The sequence below is a fragment of the Megalopta genalis genome, chromosome 12, assembly GCF_051020955.1.
Source record: "Megalopta genalis isolate 19385.01 chromosome 12, iyMegGena1_principal, whole genome shotgun sequence".
Lineage (NCBI taxonomy): Eukaryota > Metazoa > Arthropoda > Insecta > Hymenoptera > Halictidae > Megalopta > Megalopta genalis.
This window is the reverse complement of record NC_135024.1, coordinates 1,179,396-1,206,181: the sequence shown is the minus strand read 5'-3', so window position 1 is coordinate 1,206,181 and position 26,786 is coordinate 1,179,396. Positions and strand designations below refer to the sequence as shown.

At 46.6% G+C, this 26,786-nt stretch overlaps 1 protein-coding gene across 1 annotated transcript; it reads right to left on the bottom strand.

Moving 5' to 3' along the window:
- Positions 1–235: 235 nt before the first annotated feature.
- LOC117227895 (netrin receptor UNC5C) lies at positions 236–22,572 on the bottom strand. The gene is made up of 13 exons (XM_033483436.2): positions 21,623–22,572; positions 18,228–18,442; positions 16,431–16,644; positions 10,337–10,675; positions 7,172–7,339; positions 6,746–6,910; positions 6,087–6,122; positions 4,152–4,419; positions 3,929–4,077; positions 3,128–3,858; positions 1,662–2,050; positions 701–802; positions 236–630 (listed from the first exon to the last, which is right to left on the bottom strand). The coding sequence occupies exons 1-13, from the start codon at positions 21,681–21,683 to the stop codon at positions 459–461; spliced, it is 3,009 nt and encodes a 1,002-aa protein (XP_033339327.2). The 5' UTR covers positions 21,684–22,572; the 3' UTR covers positions 236–458.
- Between the last annotated feature and the right edge of the window lie 4,214 nt (positions 22,573–26,786).

The window sequence follows — 26,786 nt, the reverse complement described above, 5'->3', positions numbered from 1 at the left end:
GGGTTGGCGGGGCGACGCGGCCGGAAGACGGTCATTGGTCCCCGGTGATCGTCACTGTTAAATGGGATTTCCGTGGGAATCCGTGGCAACCGGATCCTCGAAACGCACAATGGCCCTCCGCGAGGCTCTCGAGCGGCCTCCCGTATTATAATCGCCGTCGAGCTCTTTTTCCGCGAGTTTCTGGAAGACGGGGGAGGAGGAGGAGGAGGACGTAGCCAGAGAACGTAGCCAGATGTTTGCTATAAACGAGCTTTATGTACAAACACGATTGCCGGGTCTCTATACAACGTGGTACTACATCGATCATTCTTCGTTTCACGGATGCGTCGTTACGCTTAGATTATTTCGTTCGATTTTTCTTTCTTGTTCTCTTTTTTTCTGTTTTCGTCGTTATTTACAAAAGACATTTGTAAAGTTGCGCGTCGATATTGGCAGTGGGGTTGTTCCGGCGCACCTCCTCAGATCCACGGACCGAGGCGACTCTCGAGGACGTTCGCTGCGTCGACGCGTCCCATCAGTCTCAAGTGGTTCAGAAGGTCCGCGAGGGCAGTGCCCTCCTGGTGCTTCGCCTCCCAGAGGTCCAGGATGTGCTCGGTCGGGCTCGCCTTCGTCGCGAAGTAATCGACGTATCTGAAATGGAATCGTGACAGATATTTTAGCCGGGATATCCCCCTTTGTCCTCCGCGATCCGATCTCTCACCGGTCTACTTGCAGCCTCTGCGCCAGCATCCGCCAATCGTTGCCCCGGGCGCTGGGAGGGTCCAGGCACTGGCACAGCTGTTTCCTCAGCGTTTTCGAGAACCTTCAACCAAAACCTTTCGTCGAGACTGTTCGAAATCTCTGGTTCTGTCCAACGGAACCACTCGGAAATCAACGAAACACCGGAGAATCTCATCGGTCTCGGTGATCATTGAAGTTCAGGTGTACCTTAACTCGACTCGTTGGACAGAGTTTCGTTTAAGCTAAGTTGCATGGAAATAGCTCCGCGGGAACGTATCTTAAAATTTTTATGAATTTTTACTTTTGAGTCTTGTAAATCCCATGGTGACAGAGGTCGACTCCTTTTAATTTTTCAAAATGATCTCGGCAGTCTATTTCAATTTAATCCATCTTGTTTTGGAGTAGACATTTTCAGCTTTCGTTTAAGCTAAGTTGCATGGAAATAGCTCCACGGAAACGTATCTTAAAATTTGTATGAACTTTTTCTTTTGAGTCTTGTAAATCCCATGGTGACAGAGGTCGACTCTTTTTAATTTTTCAAGATGATCTCGGCAGTTTATTTTAATTTAATCTATATCTTGTTTTTTTATATATAAAGTAGACACTTTCAGCTTTCATTTGAGCTGAATAGCATAGAAATAGACCCACGAGAACATGTCTTAAAATTCATCTGAACTAGCGCTCTGAATTCGTGTAATTTTCCTGGTATTTTCCTAGATGTCAAGTGTTCGGATAACACAGAGCGATTAATTATTAATTAAAATAGTAGACTACGTTTTTATTCGTTTTTATAGTAGTTACCGTTGCATATAGATCACTTTAGATTGAAATATTTACATATGTCATTCCACTCTACACGTCCAATGAGACGAACTTATTGAATAAATTCCCTATAAATGTATCTTTGCAATAATAATCGTGAATAGAAAAATTCGGGATACCTGAACGGTCTTGGGAGGACGGACTCCGTCGATCTGGCAGAGTTCTTCCCCCGCAGAACGATAGAGGACTCGGTCTTGGTGGATCTCTTGCCGCTGGAGCCGTTCCTCTTCACGAAGTCCAGGTCGACCCTGAGGAACAGTGCGTGCTCTTCGAAGCCGCACTGGCAGGCGCGCAACTCGAAGCTCAGCCTCGTCTCGCCGACGGTTTTCTCGATTCTGAAGGACCGCCTTATGCTCGTCCTGCTCGAGGACCAAATCCTGCGGTGCGGAACCTCTTGACGCTCCACGAATCCGCTTTCTCTGTCCTCGAGATCGATGCGCAGGGGGGAACCACCTGCTCGGAAGCCTAGGGTGCCGTGCTCCACTCGGCTTCCGCCTAGACGACGTTCCTGAAGGGATTCGAGGGCATGGAACGATTTCGTGTCGTGATCGAGTGGGACCGAGCTTGATAATAAAACGCGGTTGGATGCCGTTCGATAGGTTTGCAAGTGTTACGTTGCCCGTAAATTGCGTTCGTGACAGAAATGGATTTGTGAATGTAATTAGTGGACTGCGGATTTTTATGTGAAATAAAAATTGCCTGTGTTAATTGTAGGAAACGTAAGTTAGAGAGGAATGTCTTTTCTTCTTTAGTAATCGTAACAAGTTGAAAATAATGTATTGCATGGGTTATATTATTATATAATTATTATTATATTGTGCATTGTATTATTAAAAATTGTATTCGACTTATTTAGTTTTGTCGCATAAAATCCACTGTCTAATAATTACTTGAAATTGCAACACATACCATGATAATTAGAGAAGGAATTTCAAGACTAATCAGAGCTTGTCTTTGAGATTCGACATTTTTCTCACATTTTATAAAATTGCAACACGTAGCATGATAATCAGAGAAGTCTTTCAAGACTAATCAGAGCTTGTATTTGACATTTCTCTCACATTTTATAAAATTGCAACATATACCTAAATAATCAGAGAAATCATTCGAGACTAATCAGAGCTTCTATTTGACATTTAACATTTCTCTCACATTTTATAAAATTGCAACATATACCTAAATAATCAGAGAAATCATTCAAGACTAATCAGAGCTTGTATTTGACATTTAACATTTCTCTCACATTTTATAAAATTGCAACACATACCTAGATAATCAGAGAAGTCTTTCAAGACTAATCAGAGCTTGTATTTGACATTTGACATTTTTTCTCACATTTTATAAGAAAGTTTAAGATATTAGACCACGAAATTATATGTTGAAAAAGTTAGACAGAAAGATAATTGGTTATCTTTGTTCAAGTGCTCACAAGTACACATTTCCTCCTCTCGCACCGGTCGAAAGAAGGGGTTACCATACAAGAGAATTTTTCTGATCGTGCCTTAACGATCCCCGAACCGCATTCGAGGGTCAGAAAATTCCTAATCACTTCTGAACAGCTCCGAAGACACCGAGAAGCACTTACCCGATCCACCAGAAGCTTGAACGCCGCCTTGGTGTCCTCGATCAGATGGCACCTGATGTGGTCCCTCTCCCTGGACAAGAACACGGCCACGCAGATCCTCTTCACCGCCAGTCCAGGCGCCACCGAGGAACTCTCCCCGGCAACGGCGTAGGCGCTGGGTGTCTCCGTGACCAGGAACACCCCGGTATGATCGAGCTGTGCGAACGGTTGTCCAGGCAGATTGATGGGTTCCCCGCCGAGCGTGAGGATCTTGCGCCACATCATCGAAGAGGTGACGTTCGAGCTGGTCGACGAGTTGGTCGAGTTACTGGAGCGGGTCTCGAGATCGAGATCGGTGGACCAGAGGCTGAGCTCCCAGTTGTCGGTCCTCAGCTCGGCGCAGTGTTCGAACTGCAGGATCACCGGCTTCACCAGGTCGATGTCGCTCGGTCCGCAGGCCACCACGGCGGACAGAAGAGTCAGCCCAGGCGGCAGAGAGGGTCTCAGATAGTCGTCGCCTAGTACAGCCAGGTGCAGATTGTGCCGACGACCTCTGGGGATCGCTCCTTCCGGGACGGACATCGAGACGCCGACTTCTGGGACCACGAGAAGGGCGCCTTGCTCGTCCACCACCGCTCTCACGATGAATCCGCCCGAGTCCCCGTGGACCTTGTCGTCTTCCGTGAGCGCGTCCAGCTCGTCGTGCTCGTCCTCCTCCTCGTTGGTGCTCTCGGCGTTCGGCTGCGTCGATCCTGCGCAAGAAAACACGAAGAGAGATCGCAATGCCAGCCGTCCGTTTCACCGGAGACGTCCGGTTCTTACTGGACGACCGGCCCTCCTCGTTGTCGGACAGGCCTCTGCCGCGCTGGGAGTTCCTGCAGGACGACCTCGTCACCGAGGAGCTCGGGGATGGCCTGGCGGTGGACGGCAGGGACAGCTGTGGCACGTCGTAATGGTGCTCCGAGCAAGACCTGCGCATCGTCAGACGGACTTTCAACGGGGGACAAAGATCGATCGCGGCGTTAAGTCCTCGAGGATCGTTTACCTAGGCATTCTGGCCGCGTTCGACTCGTCTATCACCTGTTCCAGCCGCCTGTCCATGGACAGGACCGATCGGTTCTTCGAGACGACCGACTTCGCTAGGTCACCGGGTCGCCGGAAGTCCAGCCTCGCCACGCCGTACAGCGCACCCATTCGCTCCTTCCGGCGCATCACTCGCACGAAGAAGATGGTCGTCAGTGCTAGGATCACCGCCGCCAGGCTCAACGTGATCCACAGGGCTAGGATGTTTCTGTGATCGATCGAGCGCGCCGCTGCGGGCAGACGAGGTCTCAGAACGGTTCTAGTAGCCCGCCGGGAAGCGTTCGATCATCGCGCGAACACGATTCAAAAATATTCGAGGCGTTTGGACCGGAAAATGTTACTTCGTTCGATAAGCTGTCGATGTACTTTCGGTGGCGAGTGTACGGCTCGCAGCAATATTTCGCGGTAAAAAGAAAGCTTGTGCTCGATGCAAATTTTACGGATATTGTAATTAACCCTTTGCGCTCGAAGCCATTTTAACTGTAAAGCTAAAATGATTTTTCTGATCTACGCTGCCTCTATTTTATATGACAGAGCGCATTTTGTGCGCTCAATAACTGTACAACGGTTATACTTCTAACAATTTTTTAAATCTAAATTTTCTTGATGCAAGAATTATTTTGGAATGTGATATATCTTTTAGCGGTCACCTCGGAGTCACCACTCGAGCACAAAGGGTTCAAAGACAAACGTGTTTTGTACTAGACGCATGCGATGAATAGACTGCGGATTTTTATGAATGCATTTTTAAAAATGTTGTCGAGTCGTCGTATAAAACAAGAATCGAATAACAACGTAATTCTTCGTTTAATAGTTTCAACCAATTGAAAATAATGTAACAGTACTCTTAGATTCTTCCAATGTTTCCATTATTAAAATAAAAATGTTGTCGTGCCATCGTATAAAACAAGAATCGAATAACAGTGTAATTCTTCGTTTAACAGTTTCAACCAATTGAAAATAATGTAACAGTACTCTTAGATTCTTCCAATGTTTCCACTATTAAAATAAAAATGTTGTCGAGTCGTCGCATAAAACAAGAATTGAATAACAGTGTAATTCTTCGTTTAACAGTTTCAACCAATTGAAAATAATGTAACAGTGCTCTTAGATTCTTCCAATGTTTCCATTATTAAAATAAAAAAGTTGTTGTGCCATCGTATAAAACAAGAATCGAATAACAACGTAATTCTTCGTTTAACAGTTTCAACCAATTGAAAATAATGTAATAGTACAGTAATGTCTCTCTAATTGACGCTCATATTGTCCACAAAAATAGACAATTTGGGAAAAGGAGATACGATTATTCGAGCCTTGCGGTTAGTTTTTACAGTTACGAATTATCAACAATTATAAAAACTAGCAACAATTATAAAAAAAGGCTCGAATAATCGTGTCTTCTCTTCCCAAATTGTCCATTTTTGTGCGCAATCTGAGCGTCAGTTAGGAAGACATTACTGTACTCTTAGATTCTTCAAATGTCTCCATTATTCTGTACTTCTCACATCGATCTTTGCACCAAACGCATAAAATCCGCGGTCGGATTCATCAACGATGAACGACCGTTCTTATTCCGAATAAAAAATTATGGCGCCGTATATTCGTTGCCGTGCGAAAGCAACGAGCGCACATAAGTGGACCGCCGCGAGGTGTCAGGATACTTCTTAGCGGTTGGAACGGCGACGAGGATGACAGAATCGAGAACACGGTTGGCCCGTTCGTCGAGCCAGCGGTTGTTGTATGTATTAACGTTTCCTTCATGTTCGACGAGCGCCATTGTACGCTCGTCACCGTGAACATTTTCCGCATCGTGGCCGCGGCCAACTAAATGCGAGGAGGATCGAATGCTTTCCGGCAGGGGTGCGCGAACGGTACCTGTACGTTCCGTGGCATTTACCTTCCTTCAAGACCCGTGGCCCGTCTTGTCCGAGAGCTGCATGCGATATCACGAGATGTTACTGTACGGGAATAAGAATGCCTGGCGTTCAAAAACTCCCGGCGACTTTATCTCGTTAACAAGCGGAACGTGCCGGGACGTGGTTGTCCGTGGCGGATCGTTAATCTTGCACGGCGATGGCAACGATTCGAAACTCGGGCTCACGAGCGCCGCGAAGATATCGCGGCCGATGATTAACAATAGTGGTATTCGAAGCGTCCAACGACCGGCTAATCGAGGACGATTACGGTGCAGCGTTCGACGGAGCGCGCCGGGCCCAGGGGCCCCGCAAATAAAACCAATTCGGCCGGCCTTTTCGTCCGCTTTCTGCGAGTCATTATTAATTTAAATCGTATCGTCCCCGTCGACGCGCGCGCGCGACGATCATCGGACGCGACGCGCTCGCTCGCTCGTAATAAATTGCCCGCCGCCCCGGCCGAGTCACCCGGGACGAATTCAAAATCGAGAATGAAAAAAAGGCCCAGAGACAAAAGACGCGGCGGGAACGATGGAGGGGAGACGGAGCGGTCGAGACGGAGATGAAGAGACGGTGACGGAGGGAGGGAAAGAGAGGGGAGGGCGCGATAGAAGAAAACAGCGAGAACACAGCTGGAGCTCACCATTACATCGATCCGCGGAACAAGACTCAACGATGACGTCCTTGCCTTGACAGGAACGACCACCATTGCTCGCCGGGGGGTCGTTGCAGGATCTCCTCCTCACTCTGGAACAATCGGGACCGCATGCGGTCCACGAGGACCAGCTTGACCATCTGCCGTCGACCGCTGAAAGCAACGGGTGAACTTGAAAATCACGATTAAATCTCGGTTATCAGATTCGAGCGAGACACACGGGGAGAATCGCAGCGTCCCGTTTGTGCGAGCCATTTCTCTCTCTCTCTCTCTCTCTCTCTCTCTCTCTCGCTCTTTCGCTTTGTGTGTCACTCTTTCTCTCTCTCTCTCTCCCCGTGGGCCTTTGACGCGATCGTCGCTGAATCCGAGACCGTTTGACGGAGCTATTGTTAATTTCATAATTAAATCGCTTACCGGGACAGGAAGGATTGCAGTCGACCCTTTGCGTCGCCGGACCCGGACAGGACTGACCCCCGTTGATCGGCATCGGGTTCGAACAGGTACGAGTCCTCTTTTGTACACCTCGGCCGCAACGGGTGCTGCAGTCCGACCATCCCGACCAGGAAGACCACCCGCCGTTCACTGAGAACGAATCCGGGATGGAGGATACGAGATGGTGGTAATTGCGCGTTGCTCTTTGATGAGACCGAGGAAATTGAATCGATTCGTACGGTCCGGCAAAAATCTCCTCGAAGGAGACGCACGCCAGGAATCAGGGGATCCGTACCGAAATGCCATAATATAGGTGGTTTTTTTTTAGGTCGCACATTCATTACCCTTGTAGAAACCGGTTTTCAGATTTCGTTACAATTTTGTCGAGATTCTTTCGAGCAGAGGTCAGTGACCGGTATTATTTTGTTATCGTTACGATATTTGCTGGCGTTACAAAAGTCTGGTTATTTTTCATTGATCTTTTGGTTAATTTTGTGAATATAATTATTTAAACACACGGCATGATATTTGGAGAATTTATAGCTTATTCTTCGAGGTTTAATGTTTTTATTAGATTTTATAAGATGTTTTTAATACGCGCGCACGGTAGATACAACAAATGTAACTAGAGTATAATGGAATTTGGGGTGACCTGTTTCTGTGGGGTGACCAGTTGCTGTCTTCGGGCTAATAAGTAATTTTATATTTATCGAATAATTTTTATAAAAATTTATCGAATTACATCATATAATATCATATTATTATATATATTCAATATTATATAATATTATATAATAATATAATAATAATAATATTATATAAATATTATATAATAATATAATAATAATAATATTATATAATAATATAATAATAATATTATATAAATATTATATAATAATATAATAATAATATTATAATAATATTATATTCAATATTATATAATAATATAATAATAATATTATAATAATATTATATTCAATATTATATAATATTGAATATATATCCCATAATATATATTTATTCAAATTATATCGAATAATTGGCATAAATTTTTGTATTCAAAAATGACCAAAGTAAAAGAATAAAAAAAAATGTAATACGTCTTATTCGATAGATATAAAGTTAATACAAACCCAAAACAGTCGGATGAACATGCACGCGGTGTATGAAAAATGTGAAACATCCCTCGACTGTCCGTACAAGTTGGTAATCGAGTTGACAACGAAGTTTGCAACGAATGGCGATCGAAAGACATTTTTCCCGAAGGAAGCAATATTTAACCAACGTGCAAGAACGCTTTTGTGAAACGCGGCGTGTACTGCGTACGAAGATAAAATGCCGCCGTGCGCGCGCGGCTTTCGCGTGCAATAAACCGCGCAAAGCAATTTAAAGTGTTCGCTCGGCGTGTAGACTTGAAATCACCGTTTCGAATCGGCGATAACAAGCGTGCAATCTCCCGTGCGGCAAATTATCGGATGCCGATATCACGAATTCCCTGGTCGCAACAATTACTTAAACCCCCCCTCCCACGACCCGCTGCAGCCTCCACGATTAAAAGAGTATCCCGGCTAATTACCGGGGCCGGCCGGTTTGCCGCTTCCCAATCGCTGCTAAGCGGGCGAATGCAATATTCATGCGGGTCTCACGGAACCGTCGAAGAGGATATTGTTTGCCGAGGCTTCCGCGTGTAACGACGCACTGATACGCCTCGGATCAATGGGGAGGCTGACTGACATGCTGGTGGAACCAGCTCCCAGCAATCTGCACGGAGTGTCTCGACTAATATCGATCCGCGTTGCAGGTGTCTTAAGCCTTTAACGCGGTGACTGATTGAATCGTATTAATTATAGCGAAACGTTCGCTTAACCCTTTGCGCTCGAGTGGCGACTCTGAGGCACCGTCAAAAATTGCTGCGTCGCATGGATCGTTTTGTTTCGAAATAATTTCGACGGTATCGAATTTGTTAATATGTGAACAAAAAAAATTTGAAAGTGAGAGAATCGTAAGTTGCAATTATAAATTGTGCGATGGGTGAAAGCTTAGCCTAGAAAAATAGAAAATACAAATGGAACAACAATAGCTGTAACACATTGTGGCAAAACATAAGTTGTAATAATAAATCGTGTAATGGATGAAAGCTGAGCTAGAAAAATAGAAAATATAAATGGAACAACAATAGCTAACAGTTTTTGTGGCAAACCATAAGTTGTAATAATAAATCGCGTAATGGATGAAAGCTGAGCTAGAAAAGTATAAAATATAAATGGAACAACAATAGTTAATATTCTGTGGGAAACCAGGAGCATCTCTTCAATAATATGGTATTTGAATTACAAGAAACGAAAATTCCGTCAATCTTCGACGAACATAAATTCGATTTCCAAGAATATATGAATTCCAAGATAAATATATATTTCAAGATAGATACGAATTCCAAGAAGAATGATTTTCGAGAAGAGTAAAAAGTTGTTCGCACATAGTCGACAAACGTGTGTTGATCAGAACGGCCAAGATTTCAAGAATACTCTACATCGAGCCTAATTTAATCAATACCTCGGTAAGTATCGATTTTTGGACCAATATTGTCTTATATCTTTTTACTGAGATTTACATACTCTTCCCAGTAGCAAAGTCAAATTGTATAAATTACAATTAAAATATTCAAAGTAGTTTTAAAGTCTCAATAAAAAAGTGATATACAGGGTGTCCCCAAAATGCCTCGCAATACGGAAGTGGGAAGTTCCTGAGGTCATTCGAAGCAACTTTCTCCTTGGCGAAAATTTAATCCGCAGCTCCGTTCACGAGTTATTAACGAAAAACAGTGACCAATGAGAGGCGAGCTCGGCTGACGGCAGGCGGCCCAGCCGACGAGTGCCGAAAGCCCAGTTCCGCTGATTGGCTCGGCGCGCCAGCTGACCTCGCCTCACATTGGTCACTGTTTATCGTTAATAACTCGCAAACGAAGCCGCAGATTGCATTTTCGCTAAGGAAAAAGTTACTCCAAATGGCCCGAGGAATCTCTCATTTCGAGCTCAAAATACATTTTTGGAACACCGTATAAAATAAACTTAACTGTATCAACCTACGCTACATTCCATACCGTACAAATTCTGACTAAAACATTTCTCCATAGAATAAACGGCTCACCATAGACCGTGAGGACAGCCGGTTCGCTGACCCGCCTGGCAGCGATGTTCTCCGCCACGCAGGAGTAGTTTCCCTGGTGCCTGAGTTCCGCTTCGCCGAGGAAGAGGTGACCCTCTCCAGTCTGCACGAAGTTCCCGGTGGCCGCGACTTCGTTGTGACTGCTCTGCTGCATAGGCGGCTGCGACGTGGACCCGTTCACGGTCTCGAGAGGCGAGCCGTTCTTCAGCCAGTAGACTTTGGGCAGCGGCACCCCCATAGGCGGCGAGCACCGGAGTTCGGCATTGCGGCCGGCCTCGACCGACAGCGAGTACGGCGGCGACAGGAAGTGCTTCTTCAGGTCTGCGCGGCGTTTTGATTTTTTAATATTCCCGGGGTAGAAAAAAAAGGGGGTGGTTCGACAAGGCGGCGCCGGGACGCGGGAGAGAAACGAGCGCCGGCGAGAGGGAGTAGGCCACTCAGCGATATTAGGGCGGTTGTATAAATGCAAGGGCGCTTTCACCGGCCTTGTCTATCCGGCGCACTCGAGCGGCAGCGCAGCCGGAAAAAGATCTGTTCGATCCGCGGCCACGAGGGCAGAGCTATTCGCCCGTCCGGCCCGACCCGGCCCGACTCGACCCGCCACCGGCTATGCCCGCGCCATATTATCCGGCGTGCCGTGTATACGCGGCAAAATAGCTGCTTTTTATATCGTTCGTGAAGAGCAAGCAACGGCCACCACCGATGCACCGGTGCACTATATCCTTGTACTCGCGAACGGACGTCTAGACAGCGAGCTTCTCCCGGCCCGATGCTGTACCGACTGCTTTTTAATACGCCACGTGAATGGGAAACGGGGCCGATTAGCCATCCGCGTTACGCTTATTGAAATATTCTGATTACCGCTCCTTCTCTCGGAGCCGGCTGAACCGGTATATTTGATTAACGCCAGCTTTCCGGGCTGTTAATAGCGGCTGTTTTATATCGCTTCGTAAATGTAACGAGTTTATATTTATTCAGATTTTTAGCGATTTTCGTCGCAATACGCTCGACAGCAGAATTAAAGGACCGAGAAATTTTTTACCGAGAAGTGGTCAATTTTCCAACAATTTTAACTCCGACTAAAGCTATCATAAAATCATGATTGTTTAAAATAACGCCGCTATTTGTTCATGAAAGTAACAGTAAAATGTTTTATTCCGATTTTGAAGGAACGTTATTGTAATATTTGCAGCAAGTAGAACATTGAATAAATAATTCGTTAATAGTAAATAAATTACTTTACAATCTGGATAATTGTAAATTAAAGAGTTGGTAAATTAGTTTTGTGAACCTAGCGTTTATATATGTTTCAATTTCTCGAAAGGTTTGATCTATCGATTTAGCTATTTAATTTAGCTATTTAATTTAACTATTTTAAGATCAGCTGTTTACTTCATTTAACGTAACATAATGCAATATTTTTCATTTGATTTATCATCTGATTTACACGCTGCATTTGTATGTATTACATTTTTAAAAATTCTTCGCGACTCGCATTATCTTGCAAGCCGACGCGAATCTCAGGCGACGTTCCAGACGCCGAATGAAAAAGAAACCGAAAAATCACGACGAAATTAATTCGCAGATTGCTCGGCGCGGAAATGATCGTCGCGGCAACGACTCGAAAGTAAGTCTCGCGGCGAGACACCGTCGATCGATGCGCACACAACGGTTATTCAATCCCGAAAACACGTCCGTTTCCTGTTTGCGCGTAAATACGGATTTAATTCTGTTCCCTGTTTGCGCCGCGTGTTTACGCGTCGCGCCGCGACTCCTCCGAATGGAAATTGCTCTTTCGACGCGGCGCGCGAAAACAATTCCAGTTCCGGTCGAGCGGCCCGCCAAGCCGCGATCCGCAACTCTTTCGAAGATTGAACGATCCGAAAACGGACAAACAGGAAGTTTTGACAAAGTTCTGACGAGCCCCGACAGATCTCAAATTAAGAAACTTATCCGCGCCGGGAATCGAAGTTCCGGTTGACGTATCGGCAGAGAACTTCGACCGGCTCGGCGCACGAACTCGTTTCGGAAATTTTCTCCAACGTGTATTTTAACTTTCCGAAGTTCGCGCCCCTCGCGCGCACCAACCGCCGGGATTCAGCGTGCTTCGCGGAACGATGATCAAGGCTTTCCCGATGATGGTAAATATGTACCAGTGCCGTACAAAACCGATCGTTAGACAGCGAATTTTTCTGCGAAATAAAAATTCTCTGCACGTTTTACCAGACCGCGGATTTTTGCGCGAAAATAAAAATTCTCCGTATTTATTCCGGGAGACGGAAAGTCCAGTGAAAACGCATTTCTTCTTTCAATCGTTTCAGTACGTTAGAAATAATATTTTAATAATATTCTTAAAACAATATCTTTGAATTCTTCCAATGTCTTCGCAGTTTTAAATCTCGCATTACCACTTCTGCTGTAAATTCATAAAATTCGCAACCACGAATATTATGAGTTATTTGAAAATATTGCAACAGTATTTCGAGATGCTTTCAATTTTATTTGAAATTTTATTTGCAATTTGATCCGGATTATATTATATTTATATTATAATTATCATTTGAAGCAGCTTCTTCCTTTACAAAAATTTTCTCCGAGGCACCATTAACGAGTTATTGACGAAAAACAGTGATCAATAAGAATCGAGTACGGCTGACGCGAGGCGGCCCAGCCAATCAGCGCGCGAAGCCCAGTTCCGCTCATTGGCTCGGTCGCCTCGCGCCAGCCGAGCTCGCCTCTCATTGGTCACTGTTTTTCGTTAATAACTCGTTAACGGTGCCTCGGAGAAAATTTTTGTAAAGGAAAAAGTTGCTTCAAATGACCGGAGGAACCCGCCACTTTCGGATTGCGAGACATTTTTGGGACACCCTGCATAATATCCCTTTGCACTCGAGTGATGACTCTGAAGCACCGCTGAAATTTGTTATATCACGTTTCAAGATAATTTTTGACATTAACAAAGTTTAGATTTATAAGATCGTTGAGAGTGCAACTGTTGCGCGAGTCCGAAGAGTCAATGTCACGCGCATAAAATGCATCTTGTCACATAAAATAGAGATACTATAGGTTAGAAAAATGATTTTATATTTAGAGTTAAAATAGCTTCGAGTGCAAAGGGTTATATTTATTTTTGTCGTCAGGTGGTCGGTGTTACAAAATGTCACCCGCCGGTCAATTTGATCTATACTCATTGTCGCCATAAATCCGTAAAATCCGCGGTCTAATTGTTACACTAGAATTGTTCGAGTAACCTATCAAAGTTCTAACGAAGATATCGAGATCATCGGAAAACATCGAAGAAGAACCGCGACGGAGCTTAACGCTGCAGCACTTAGGGATCCATTACAAATTTCCGAGCAGGGCAAAAGGGCGTCGGAAGTCCCTGATGAAAGACACCGGGGCAACCCTTGGGCAAGGGTTCCTGGAATCTCGGAGCGTTCGTCCGGACTTCGAGGCTGCCAATTAGGGGATCAATTTCGTTAATGTATAAGGCGACCCGATAGTGGCGGAGAGCCGCCTCGGCCCTCGAATTCAAATTCGAGAGCGGTGGCGCCGAGCTGTAATTAAACGGAACACCGTCGGCCGATAGTTTCCATAATTTTGGTCCCCGCCGTCGAAACGAACGCGTGACCGTAGCGTATTCTCGTGCCGTAGGGGTGCGAACGGTGCTATAGAGTGGCGGAGGGAAGGGGATCGGGTTGGTCGAAGAGAGAAAACGGCCTCGGGCGGCCGACACCTGGAATCGGTCATAAAACGTAACTTCATTAACCCGATTAGCGGCCGGCCGAGCTCTCGAAAGGGGGTATTCCGAGATACCGGGCACGAAATTCACTCCGGTAAGCTTCGCTGTCGACGGGAGTTAACCGAGTGCGGGGGGTGGCCGGCCGGGGACATCGGCGCGGCACCGCTTGTTTTCATCCGATATTTCGTGACGCGTAAACCGAGTCGAAAATCTAATCGATATTCCATTGCAAGGCAAACACCCGTGAATACAGAACCCGTCCGCGACTCCCTGCCGATCGGCCGCGGACGCGATTTTTTTTTTTTTTTTTTTTTTGGTCCGGCAGGCAAACGTTGTATCGCCGGCATGCAAATTGGAATGGTAACCTGCGAATCGGTTTAGCAAAAAACCGCGGCACGACGCAGCTTGCTTTTCAATTTTTACGCGACCGACTCCCGCCGGACAGCGCCCGGTGCGCTCCAACGAAACGTCTATTTTCTTGGACATCCTCGCCCGAGCTTGATCCTCGACATTTTCTGCTATGGCTTCTCGCGAAGTCGTTGATTAAGCGATCCTGGCGTACGATAAGAAATATTCGTTGCTTTGAACCGAATTCATGGGAATTTGACTTACTTTTTTGTTACTTTTTTTGCTTACTTTTTACTCTGAGTTACTTTTTTACCGTTTCGCAGTTGCTCCACTTTAAATAATTATCGCCCGAATCCTATTAGTTTACAAGTTCTCGATGTTCTTCGCATTATTCGGTATTTTACTAACAATAATTCTCTACAATAAAAACATTGCGACTTCGTTTAAATTTCATCGTTCAACAACTGTATGGAATGAAAGTATGTGCATTGCATTCGATACTATCATAATTCAACTAATGATTACAAGTTTACAATTGCGATTCATAAATCTAATCTAAATCTAATCTCGTATATATTAACGTTCATTGAGGAAGATGTGATAAGAGGAACGTCAGAAATAATTAATAAGTATGTTGAACAAGCAAGGTGGAACTATCCTAGAACAACTGCTTAGAACTATCTTAGCAAAATCTCATGAGAGAGACACGAGAAACGGACAGAAAACACCTTGGATCAAGTTATAAAAATGTTAAAACCGAAGAGATAATTAAAATTGAGAAAGATCTGCTAAGAAGACCATAATGAATAATTAAAAATTCGACACAAATATTTCTCAAAACATTGATAAATAATATTCAGTGCTTACTACGATAGCAAAGAACCCTTCCAACATCATCGAACAACATGAACTCATATCAGTTCCAACTGGAACCCTCATTTCTGCTCCCATCGGAACACACGCTGCGAGAACATCGTTAAAAAGGGTTCTGCTTTAAAATAGCCCATGATGAATAATTATAAACTCGACACAAATATTTCTCGAAACATTGATAAATAATATTCAGTGCTTACTACGATAGCAAAGAACCCTTCCAACATCATCGAACAACATAAACCCATATGAATTCCAGCTGTTCCCACCGGAACACACGCTGCGAGAACATCGTTAAAAAGGGTTCTGTTTTAAAATAGCCCATAATGAATGATTAAAATCTCGACACAAATATTTCTCAAAACATTGATAAATAATATTCAGTGCTTACTACGATAGCAAAGAACCCTTCCAACATCATCGAACAACATGAACTCATATCAATTCCAACTGGAACCCCCATTTCTGTTCCCATCGGAACACACGCTGCGAGAACATCGTTAAAAAGGGTTCTGCTTTAAAACAACCCCTATTCAAAGGTTCCATAACATTTCTCGATCCGAGCTTTCGACTGTTCGCCGGGTGTCCGTGTACTTACGACCAGAAGTGTACATATCTGATCTGCAATTTGTTAAGCTGTTTTTGACTTCTTCCCGTCAGGGAGAGAGAGATAGTTCAGGTGTCAGCGATTTCCCTGGTCGGATCGACGGGGCGTGTTTACACATTTAGGGAAATCTGGCGGCAACACGGCGTTAATACGAATTACCGATGAGAATCCTCGGCGCGAGGGTAGGCAACATTTTAGGATCCGTTTACACTCGGCGCCCGGGCCGTTTCGCGCCCCTGCGGCTCATAAACTCCCCTTCTGAGTCACACCCAGCGAATATATATGTTAATCCGGCCCGAAACGTCCGGACGATAACTTTCCTCGCCTCTGTTAAGATCCGCGCGACGACGGTATCTTTTCGGCGTTCGAACGGCTAGTTCATGGAGGAATCGATCGCTGGATCCGAGCGCCGCGGTAGGGTCAAGGGGCGGGGGAAGGTGAGCCGAGGGTGGGTCGGAGACGGGTTAGAAAATACGAGAGAAGAGATTGGAGTGTTCTCTACTTACAGGCGACCTCAACCGTGGCGGGCTGCCCTCGAATCTGACCTGGTCCCGACCATGCCACGCACTCGCACTTGAACCTCTCCCTACCGAAGTACTCCTCGACCTCGTTCCTCGTCACGTTCAACTCGACCTCGACGACCCTCGTCCCGGTACGAGGGTCGACGAAATCCTGGTGCTGCGATTGCTTGGCCCGGTCACCGTTGCAGCGAAAATACACCTGCAAGCCGAGCCGGAATACGCCGCCGGATTAATTTCTCCGAGGCAAGTCGGAGGAGCTCGAGTCAAGTCGAGCGGAGCGGAGCAGAGCAGAGCGGAGCGGAGTAGCGAAAAGTGGCCGAGCCGAGACATGTCCGCGCGCGCTGCCATGCCGTCGAGCTTAGCTTCGAGTGGTTAATAAGGCTCGAGTGGAAAATGACGGGCTCGACGACAGCGCGGTTAGACCCTACTTTGCGGACGCGTGAAACGGAACACGCCCGAAAAGCTATTCTCTCTCTCTCTCTCTCTTTCTCTCTCTCGCTCTCTCTCTCGATTCTCGATCTCGCTCTCTCTCTCTTCCTTAGCGAGCAAAAGTGATCCTCCCGGGGCCCTTTGTTTCTGCTTTTCGACGCGGCCGGTCTGCCACCATTGTTCCACACACCGGGAGTACCAGGTGCTAAATGGATTTTAGCAGGCTAGTTTCTTGAGCCGGTTGTTGCCGCGTACAGAAACCTCGGACTTTAGAAGCCACGTTTCAACGTCGCCGGAAAGAGACTACTGAACTGTGAAGCTAAATTTTGCGGTGCCGAAAGTGCATAAGAAGCTAGAAAGTATCCTAATATTAGATCTTCAGAATAATACTGTACCTTAATACAGATAATACTTTTATCTGTGAGTATCTTAATACTGATCTTTTAGAATTTTTACGAAACTTGTATGTAAATAGGACGGTTGGATAGGGTAGCTTAATTGGACTATACTAAATATGCAGTACCAAGTTTGCTAAAAAAATGTCGTCACTAATATGTCGTACACTAATGTCTCTCTAACTGACGCTCAGATTTTCCACAAGAGTGGACAATTTGGAAACAGGAGATTCGATTATTCCAGCCTTGCAGCTCGTTTTTATAATTGTTGACAATCGATAACCATAAAAGACGAGCCACAAGGCTCGAACAATCGTATCGCCTCTTCCAAAATTGTTCATTTTTGTGGACGATCTGGGCGTCAATTAGCATTATTTAGCAGTATTAATTGGCATCCAAACAGTTTCTAAATTAACTGGCAATCCAGCGATACAAAAATTGTGACCAGAACAGTGCAAAAGACTGCAAAAACGACTCGATTGTCCTCCGTTTGATTCTTAACCAGTTAGCTGTGTTTGACGAGTTTGCGTTTGTCAGTACTTTGTATCGTGATGAATATATATTATTTATTTTATTCTAATTTAGAATATATATATATTATAATCAGAACAGAGCACGAAATACTGCAAAAATGACTCGATTGTCCTGTATTTGATTCTTAACCAGTTAGCTGTGTTCGACGAGTAAAACACATGGAAGGTGTTTTTTCACGGAAAAGTGTCAGTACCTTGTATCACGATGAATATACATATATAAATTATAATCAGAACAGAGCACGGAAGACTGCAAAAATGACTGGATTGTCCCTCGTCTGATTCTTAAAGCATCAAACTACGAAATGTTAGGAATTCTTTTTTCAGAATTTTCAACGTTTCCGGCTCAAGAAAGAAGCTATTTGGACGACGCGAGGGCACGATAAGAGAGGTTTCGGCAGAGCGAAAATAACGTTTCTCCATACCAAAAGAGCATGTGCCGCGCGGCAGTGGAGGGTGGCTGGCCTCCCCTTGACGACGAACGTGTCGACAGGCTCCGCGAGGAAGATCGGCAACGAGCCACCCGCGATAAGATCGGTGTCGCCGGTTATAGTCGCGGTTTCATAGTCACCGTAGTCGTAGTCACCCACCGGATAATTCTCCTCGTCGTCTTCCTCCGCGTCCTCCTCCTCTTTCGTGTCTGAAACAAAGGGCGAGTTCACGCGACATCAGATCGTAGATACGGAAAACTTTCGACGGGCCCCGACTCGCCGAATTAATTCGAAATCGTGCGTTCATCTTTGCTGCGTTCGCACCTTACTTTCGCTCGTTCCGCACCCCTCCGCTAATCTACTGGGTACCCCGTCGCCCCTATAAATTCGTTCGCAGGCATGTCTCCGAAATTTTTCACGTTTTATACGATGATCGAATAATTATAATTTGAATACTTTTCTTTTGGAAAATTACAATCGGACCTGAGCAGCGGAGCCGGTTACTTTAGGGTGACCAATTGCTGTGCCTTTGGTTTGTTCTCGGGCGTAATTAACTTTACGTTTATCGAATAAGACGTACCAAATTTTTTCTCTCTCTCAGAAAGAAGTAAAATAAAAGAATAAAAAAGATAAATATAATGTTAATTATAATTCGACTGCGGATTTTATGCATTCATGATCGAAATTGGATGCTGTAGTTTGGAACAGTGAGAAGAGCAAAAGAATTTGAGGGTGTCAATGTATTAAATTAATCATATTAGAATTATACAACAAGGAAAAAAATATCTATATGGTTTCTGTTTTTTTTAAATCGATGATAATAATAATAATTTTTATATCGTATAAAGATCTGCATAAAGATCCGCAGTCTAATCATATGTAATAAACGAACCAAAGGCACGGTAAATGGTCACTCCACAGCAACCGGCTGCGTTAACCTCACCGGTATCCGTGCGAGTATAGTTCTTCCCGGCGCGTACACAGCTTTTCCACGACGTCCACACTCGTTTGCACGGATTTATCGAAATTGGGAGGTGTACGGAACGGTGTAGGTCGTTCGAAACGTTTATAAGCCGGCAGAAACTCCCACGGAAACCGCAGGCTCACGGAAGCCGATCGGTCCGAGTTGGATTGCATTGGAAACGGAAGATGGTCGGTGCCATTACGATGAGTAAAGGGCCGTTAAATAAGAGCATTTCAATAAGCAGAAAAATCTAATGACCGTGCAAGAGAGGGTTCATCCGGCGTATTCACTGATCGCACGGGGATCCCGGCTGGACATTGATTCCGCCGTGAACGCGATAACTATCCCCCAATCATCATCCATCTTCGCGAGAACCGGCAATTTCCTCCCGCGTTACCGCGCGCGCACGGGATCTTGAGGGCTCGGCTCGGCTCAGCTCGGCTCGGTTTCTCGGGCTCCTCGGACAGAGTTTCCATCGATACGGCCGGCTCGCCGCTTTTGCGTAGGTATCCCCCCCTCCCCCGCCCCTGTTCGTCCGCGGCTCCGAAACGGTTCCATTTGCCCGATCGTTATCCCGTTAAGTTATTACACCGCGAACAACCGATAAAGATCGGACACGGAGCGCGTTGCGCTTGTCGAGAGAGAGCAAAGGGTTAATTCAGCCAGCGAAACGAGCGAAACGAGCCGCGGCCGAGGACGGAGATCCACCGGCTTGGTTTTCCTCGATCATCGTAACCGCGTTAACAAGCCGATCGAGGCGCGCGTTCCGCGGTAAATTTAGACGTCGCGGCGCGATGCAACGGCGGTGCAACGGCGGCGCAACGGCGGTGCAACGGCGGCCGAGCCGACGCGGTCCTCGGCTCGATGCGAACGGTAAAGCCCGGTTTAACGATGCGTACGGGATTTTACGTCGTGTATCAGTCAGCGGGATCCGCTCGCTTAGGCGATCTCTTAGTCTTTACACAGGCCGGCGTGCAACGCGCCTTCCCGCGCGCGGCCTCCTCTCTCCGTTTCCTCTCGTCTCCTCTCGGCTTGCTCTCTTGACGCGGCCAACAAGCGCGGCAACTTTATTGGCCTGCACCGCCGGGCAAACGCGTCCCTCTTGTTTGACTCGGAGCAGTAAACCGTGGAACGGGCTGAACGACGATTACCTACGCTGTCACGCGCCGGGAAAAACATGTCACGATTTTCGAGCCACGGGCTTTCCGAGGATATCCGACTGTCGCGTAAATTAGGCCCCCCCGAGGAATTTATCTTCGCCGAGGCCCCCGGACCGATCCACGGCCGGAACACCGACGTCTTCGAAATTGAGAGCGACGCACCCGCGCGAGCCTACGGCCACGCTAATTTGTGAGCCGCGCGGCGGTTCGTTCGTTCGCCGGAATTTCTCGCTTGCTGCCGGCCGCGATCGAAATAAGCGGCAAATCGAATGAGCTCGATTTACTCGTGGACGCGCGACCAACGAGACACCGTCGATTTGTTCTCGGCACAGCAGAGATGACACCACGCGCGCGTTTTTTAGGTAGCCGGATTTAGGGTTATATGATTCTCTCGATGCGGTACCGTGCGTTTCAAGGTGCAAAGAGATTTTAACGAATGCGAATGCAGACGTGTGCTGTTACTGTCTCGAGCGGGAACATTTTTCGAACATTAATTGAAGTTAATTGAAGTTAATTGAAATGAAATTTGCTGTTATATACGAACGGAATTTTGTTGTTTCTTCTGTGAAATTATGGCAAAGCCTCGATTAACTTCTGAATATACTTTCTATCCGTAATCAGCTCGATCGAAGGCGAATGATATACGAAACGATTTATCGGAGAAATCGGCGAAAACGAGACCCGGCACTTTAACTGAATAATTGTTCTATTGTTTGAACGTGTTTACGTCACTCTGCTCAGTCCGGATAATCGAGGTTCGATTGCATCGAGGCAACCAGTTGAAGCATTCTAGACGAATTTACGTTAACACTAGATTCACGGAACCCGTCAAAATGACGGATCACTGATTTTTTAATTTACGATCATTCGTATCGTGAAGATACATTTATGAGCTATTTATTCAATTTACACGTTACTTACGGTAAATCTTACAATAACACTCGTTCGAAATCAGAATAAATATCTTTCTGTTACTTCTATAAATTAATACAAAACAGCTGTTTTTTTATGCTCCGTAAATCTAGCGTTAAAAATTCCCAGTCTAGAACCAACAGACTTCCCGATCCTAAATCCCCGGCTCCGTAGCCTCTAAAAACGCGATTCAGCGACGCGAACTTCTTCAAACTTCGTTCCTCTAAATCGCGAAGATCTTTTTGTATCCCGATCGTTCGCCGAACGACGAAAGTAATCAGCCCCTTCCGCACCCGATAAATTGTCCGGCAGAATCGACGCGCGTCAACCCCGCTAGATCCACGGATCCTTACTTTCGAGCGCGCTGGCGAGGCGAAGCAGCGCCAGAAGCAGTAAGCTGGTCTTCATCTCCATCACATCTCACTGCGGCCTACGTGTGTCGTCACCCAGCACCATGGCCAAACGTGATCAAAGAGCAAAGCAGCAGAAATGAACGGTACTAAAGGCGAGCGATCACGTCCCTGCCGTCTCTCAGTACCGGCCCGTCATTAACACGTGTGTCACCGGCCGTTCGAACGACTCTACGCGGCGGGAGTCACGAGTCAGCATAGTCTTCGGCTCGTCTCGTGGCCCGACCGATCTCGGTCGATCGCCGATCCCGCGGTCCTCCTGCGATCGGTCGGCATCGAGGCCCGGCGCCTCCGAACAAACAAACAAACAAACAAACAAACAGTTTTTCCACGTTCGCCTTCGTCTCTAATGAGGATCGCGCGAAAGACAGGCCGGCGTCATTAATTAGTCACGGCCTCTATAGATGGGGGAGGAGAACGAGGAAGAGAAGAAGAAGAAGAAGAAGAAGAGGAGGAGGGACTGTCGAATGGCACTTGGTCGGCTGCACTTCCGTTCGGCCGTGCAACCGGGGGATGAGTCCGAGAGACACGTGACCGGCGCGAGTCGGCTCTGGTCGGCCTGCTCGCTCGCGTTTGCACGCTCGCGCGGAAAAATAGGAGAGAGAGAGAGAGAGAGAGAGAGAGAGAGAAAGAGAGAGAGAAAGAGAGAGAGAAAGAGAGAGAGAAAGAGAGAGAGAGAGAGGGAGAGAGATATAGAGGAAGGAAACAACGGCTCTGGAGAGGGGGGCGGCTGTTCGCAGCTGGAGGGTTGGCGGCTGCACGATGCTCGCGGCTCGGCACGCGGTAGACGACTGAACTTGCCGACGTGCGCGCACCTCTATATATACATATATACACGTCTCACTTCGATACCGTCGCTCTTCTTCATCCCCTTGTCGTCGGGGGTGGTGGTGGCGACGCCGTTGTCGGAACGGTGGTGGCGATGCTGGCGGCGGCAGAGGCGATGCTGCCGGTGCTGGTAGTGGTGGCGATGGTGGTGGCGATGCTGCTGCTGCCGGTGGTGGTTGCCGGTGGTTGCCGGTGATGGTGGCGATGCCGGCCGTGGTGGTAGTGGTGGTGGCGCGATGGTGGTGGTGGTGGTGGTGGTGGCAGAGCCGCCGGTGCGAGCCGGTGCCGGAGGCTGCGCCTTCTTCCGCGAATGCCGATCCTCCTTCCGGTGCAGATCGCGGACGCGTGCTCGCCTCTGCTCGCTCGCTAGGCCCGCCGCCAGCCCGACTTCCACTCGATTGTCTTATTTACGAGTTATTCTTCTCGCCGACGCGCGGCGAGCCGCGGGGGTGGAGGCAATAAAACTCGAGACCTTCCGGGGCAACCTTCCAACCCAGACCACGGGGCTACGGTACACGACTCGCTCGCTCTTCGGCCCGTTTCCCGCGACCCTCGACCCCTCTCCCTTAAACGTCTCTACGCGAGCTTTGATCGCGTCGCGAGAGTTTGTTATTGTTGTAATGGACTTTGCCGCAGGAACTCCGACGACGATTCGATTACCGGGGGGCGGCGGGGTGGAACTCGCCCCGGCAACGAGTCGGTGATTAAGATCGCCGGAATAGCGTGTTCTTCTTCTTCTCCGCGGGTTTTCTCTCGTGAATCAGCCCCTTTAGTTCAGGGGGTGGTTATTGCGATGTCGTCGTAAAATTGCGTTGATTTCGCGTAAGATTGTTCGACGACCCTTGGGCGGCCAGGCAAGAGCGCGCCACGTTGCGCGACGACAACAATTGCCCCTGAAAATAACGATCTTTCGGCGGTAAGCATCGATAAGAAAGTTGTCAATTCGTTTCGAGTAATCGAGAGTGAGTTGGAGTCGTAGCGGCGTGAGCGACGTTTTCGAATATTGTGACTCGTGCCTCGAAATGCAATCTGCGCGCGCGCGCGAAGACGTTGAAAAGACGAGTGATATAAGATGTAAAATTACTGTGGACTTTAGATTTATTTTAAATTAGATTGATCGTAAATTTGGTCAGCGAACGATACACGCGATGGATACTAATAATAACTAATGCTAATAATAATAATAATAATATTAATAATAAACAAGAAAAATGTAATTTACGCTATTACAAGTCGAATCGATTTAATTGATACACACGAAAGCACGTGATTTGTTTAATTAGCGTGGGAACAGTTGACCTAACCGCGAATTGCATAAAAAATAGTTTAACAAACCAGCGAACAACGCTGATTTTACAAATATTTTAATTTACAATTATTCAGACTGTGAAGATATTTTTCAGAATTATTTCTTCAATATACGCGCTACTTGCGGCAAATATTACAACAATACTCCTCCAAATTACAATAAATATCTCTTACAAATATGTAACAGTCGACTAAACATATCGTTACTTTTATAAACTAATAGAGAACTGCTGCCCCCCAGAGCCGCGTAAATCTATCGTCAAAGAGTTCACTGAGATACAGTATTTTAACGAATTTTCACAGATCCTCCCTAAACCTCCCGGGACGAAAAAAAAGACCTAATGGCGTGTTCAGAAAATTAGTTCCAGCTCTCTGGCTAACAACGAGCCCCGTGGCGGGAACCCCCGTGTCCCCAATCGCGGCTCGCCCCTACCCCTTCTCCAGCTGCGATTTCTGCGATTTCTTTCGTTCCGGCCCGGCCCGCGGCAAAACGGTCGGCCATTAACACTAAACCTACCGCGGTCAAAGTGACCGCTTTCTTATTTTGCAATTCTGCAAAGCTCCGAGACTCTTTCGTGGGAAACGCTTGAATAAGTTATATTATTGGAGCAAGTTTTATAATGAAAACTTTACAAATTCTAAATAAATTCGGTCTTCTCACTTTCGTGAAGCAGTACATGCCGGTTAGTATTACTGCCTGGTAGTGTTAACACTATGTCGTCCGATGGCACCACGCTGGTGCCATGCAAAAACTATCTGTTGTACGCCGGTGGTACCACTTTGGTGCCATTTAAAAAAAAACTGAAATAACATTTGAACTATATTTCTTGGGTGTTAAAAGGCAGCAAACTAACTATAGCATTGTGCTTATTTAACCAAGAATTAAGTACGAAAATTCTTGGATGACATATCTTAATTTTAGGAATTTATATTACCGCCATCTTCGAAATTCTTTTTCAAATCTAAAATTTCCAAGCTCTTATGCCGGGCGTCAAACGAAAGAATCATATCTAAGATCTGCGGACGGCATAGTGTTAAATCAGTTCGCGTTAAGACGCGACCTTGACACGCTCGCGCCTCGAGGTTCGAGCACTCCTCACCCCCCTTTGCCGGTTGAATAACGCGGCCGGGCTCCTCGGGCCGGGGTCATTGTTACAGCGACGAGGCGTCGCGACGCGGCGCGACGCGACGGCGGCAGCTGGCCCACAGTCGTATCGTCCGAGGCCGGGCGAGCCGGTCGGGTTGCAGACGAGGAAGAGATCGGCCGCCGAAGAGGATCCTCGCGGGAACGTATGGGATTTCCGACGGTCGATCACTGCCGATCCGCTCGAACGTGAAATCGGATCCAACCACGGGAACGAGGTTGGACGCGTCGCCTCCGGTCGACGGCTTCGACGGTGAAGGGGACCGTGTAACGGTAAACTAGCTTCCGAATCGGTTGGTTACGTGTCCCAGGAAGAAACCGATAACGGCGCACGGTGTAAATAAATCGCGAGCATCGCCGGATCCGTTTTCCTTCCCGTGTTCCCTGGGTTAACCCTTTGCCCCGCGTTTTAAGTTTCAAGAACGTCGGCAAGCAAACAACAAGATCGCGCCGAGCCCTTTCACGGATGCGCGGAACGTTTGATGTTATGTCAACCGCGAATTCCTTACGGATTGTAAATACAGCGATTTTGGTTAATATTCTGTTAATAATATTCGACTTCTTTTAAAACGCGGAAACTTTTTTGGAACTGGACTAAACGACTCGAATTTTGTTTAGATGGTAGAGCGAACAGTCTACTAGAGCATAATGCTTTTTTTTGAAGGATGCTGTTGCTTAGAATGATAACGAAAAGCACTCTTGTTTTTTAATTTTTTAACTGAGCCTAGAATGAAAATTTGAAACATTTGTTTTGTTAATCTCGGTGATTTGTATTGTAAAAATTTCACCGAGATCGGTTGACCTTCGTACGAGCGAACAATTAAAGATCGCGAAAATCGCAGCATGAGTGACGCTGGTTCCTGCGCCATCTTCTTTAGTTGCTAATAAAACAATTAATTGACGAAAAACAAATGACCATAAAACAGGTATCCCCTGGTTTAACACGAGCCTAATTAGTTATGTTTATATTTGGCCCTTATATTTTTACTGACGCGCCATTCCTGGCCCGATTTTTCGACCACGTCTCTCAGACGTGGCAATCACTTCTAGCCCGATTTTTTTACCACTTTTCTTAGATATGATAATCACTTCTGGCCCCGACTGACGCGCCAAGGCTCTAATTCCTGGCCCGATTTTTCGACCACGTCTCTCAGACGTGGCATTCACTTCTAGCCCGATTTTTCGACCACGTCTCTCAGACGCGATAATCACTTTTAGCCCGATTTTTTTACCACGTCCCTCAGACGCGATAATCACTTCTAGCCCGATCATCTGACACACGTCTCTCAGACGTGGTCGTAGGGCGAAGGGTTAACTTTTGTCGACGGTCTGACTCCAATTTCAATCCACGCCGCCCGGCAACCGGCACCGCCGACGTATCCATTCCGCTCGAGCAATGATGATCGATCCCGAAGGATTACCGGGGCTAGGTGTCCGATTCGATCGCGGCAGGGTTGATTGTCCGACGGGAAGACCGGTTAGTGCGGGGCTCTTTTGTTCGGACTCCGGATGGACAGAAACGTTATCCCTCTTTTGCCACATTCGTACGCGCTTTGTGCGCTATTTTTCTTTACAGCACTTACGAATTTGTCGAATATCTCGAGACGTTGTTTAGGCGACTAATCCGATCTACGCTTCCGATCTTCTCTCGCACGTTTAACGAATTTTGAAATGTCTTTCTGCGAGAAATGGTTTCACGAACCTTTTCGCTGAAACATATACTGGGTGGTGCACAGAAATCGAGTGGTTTTCGAAGGGTGGGGAGGTTGTGTCAAGGTTATGCCAGGTAGGAAAGTGTTACTCACTCGTTATGGAAAGGAGGGGTTT

Bases quoted from the DNA above. Each gene is read 5' to 3' on its own strand.
- LOC117227895 (XM_033483436.2), bottom strand. From the start codon at position 21,683: ATGGAGATGAAGACCAGCTTACTGCTTCTGGCGCTGCTTCGCCTCGCC. The intron at 803-1,661 runs GTATCCCGAATT...TTTTGGTTGAAG, and splicing joins GTCCTCCCAAGACCGTTCAG to GTTCTCGAAAACGCTGAGGA. The intron at 631-700 runs GTGAGAGATCGG...ATTCCATTTCAG, and splicing joins CAGAGGCTGCAAGTAGACCG to ATACGTCGATTACTTCGCGA.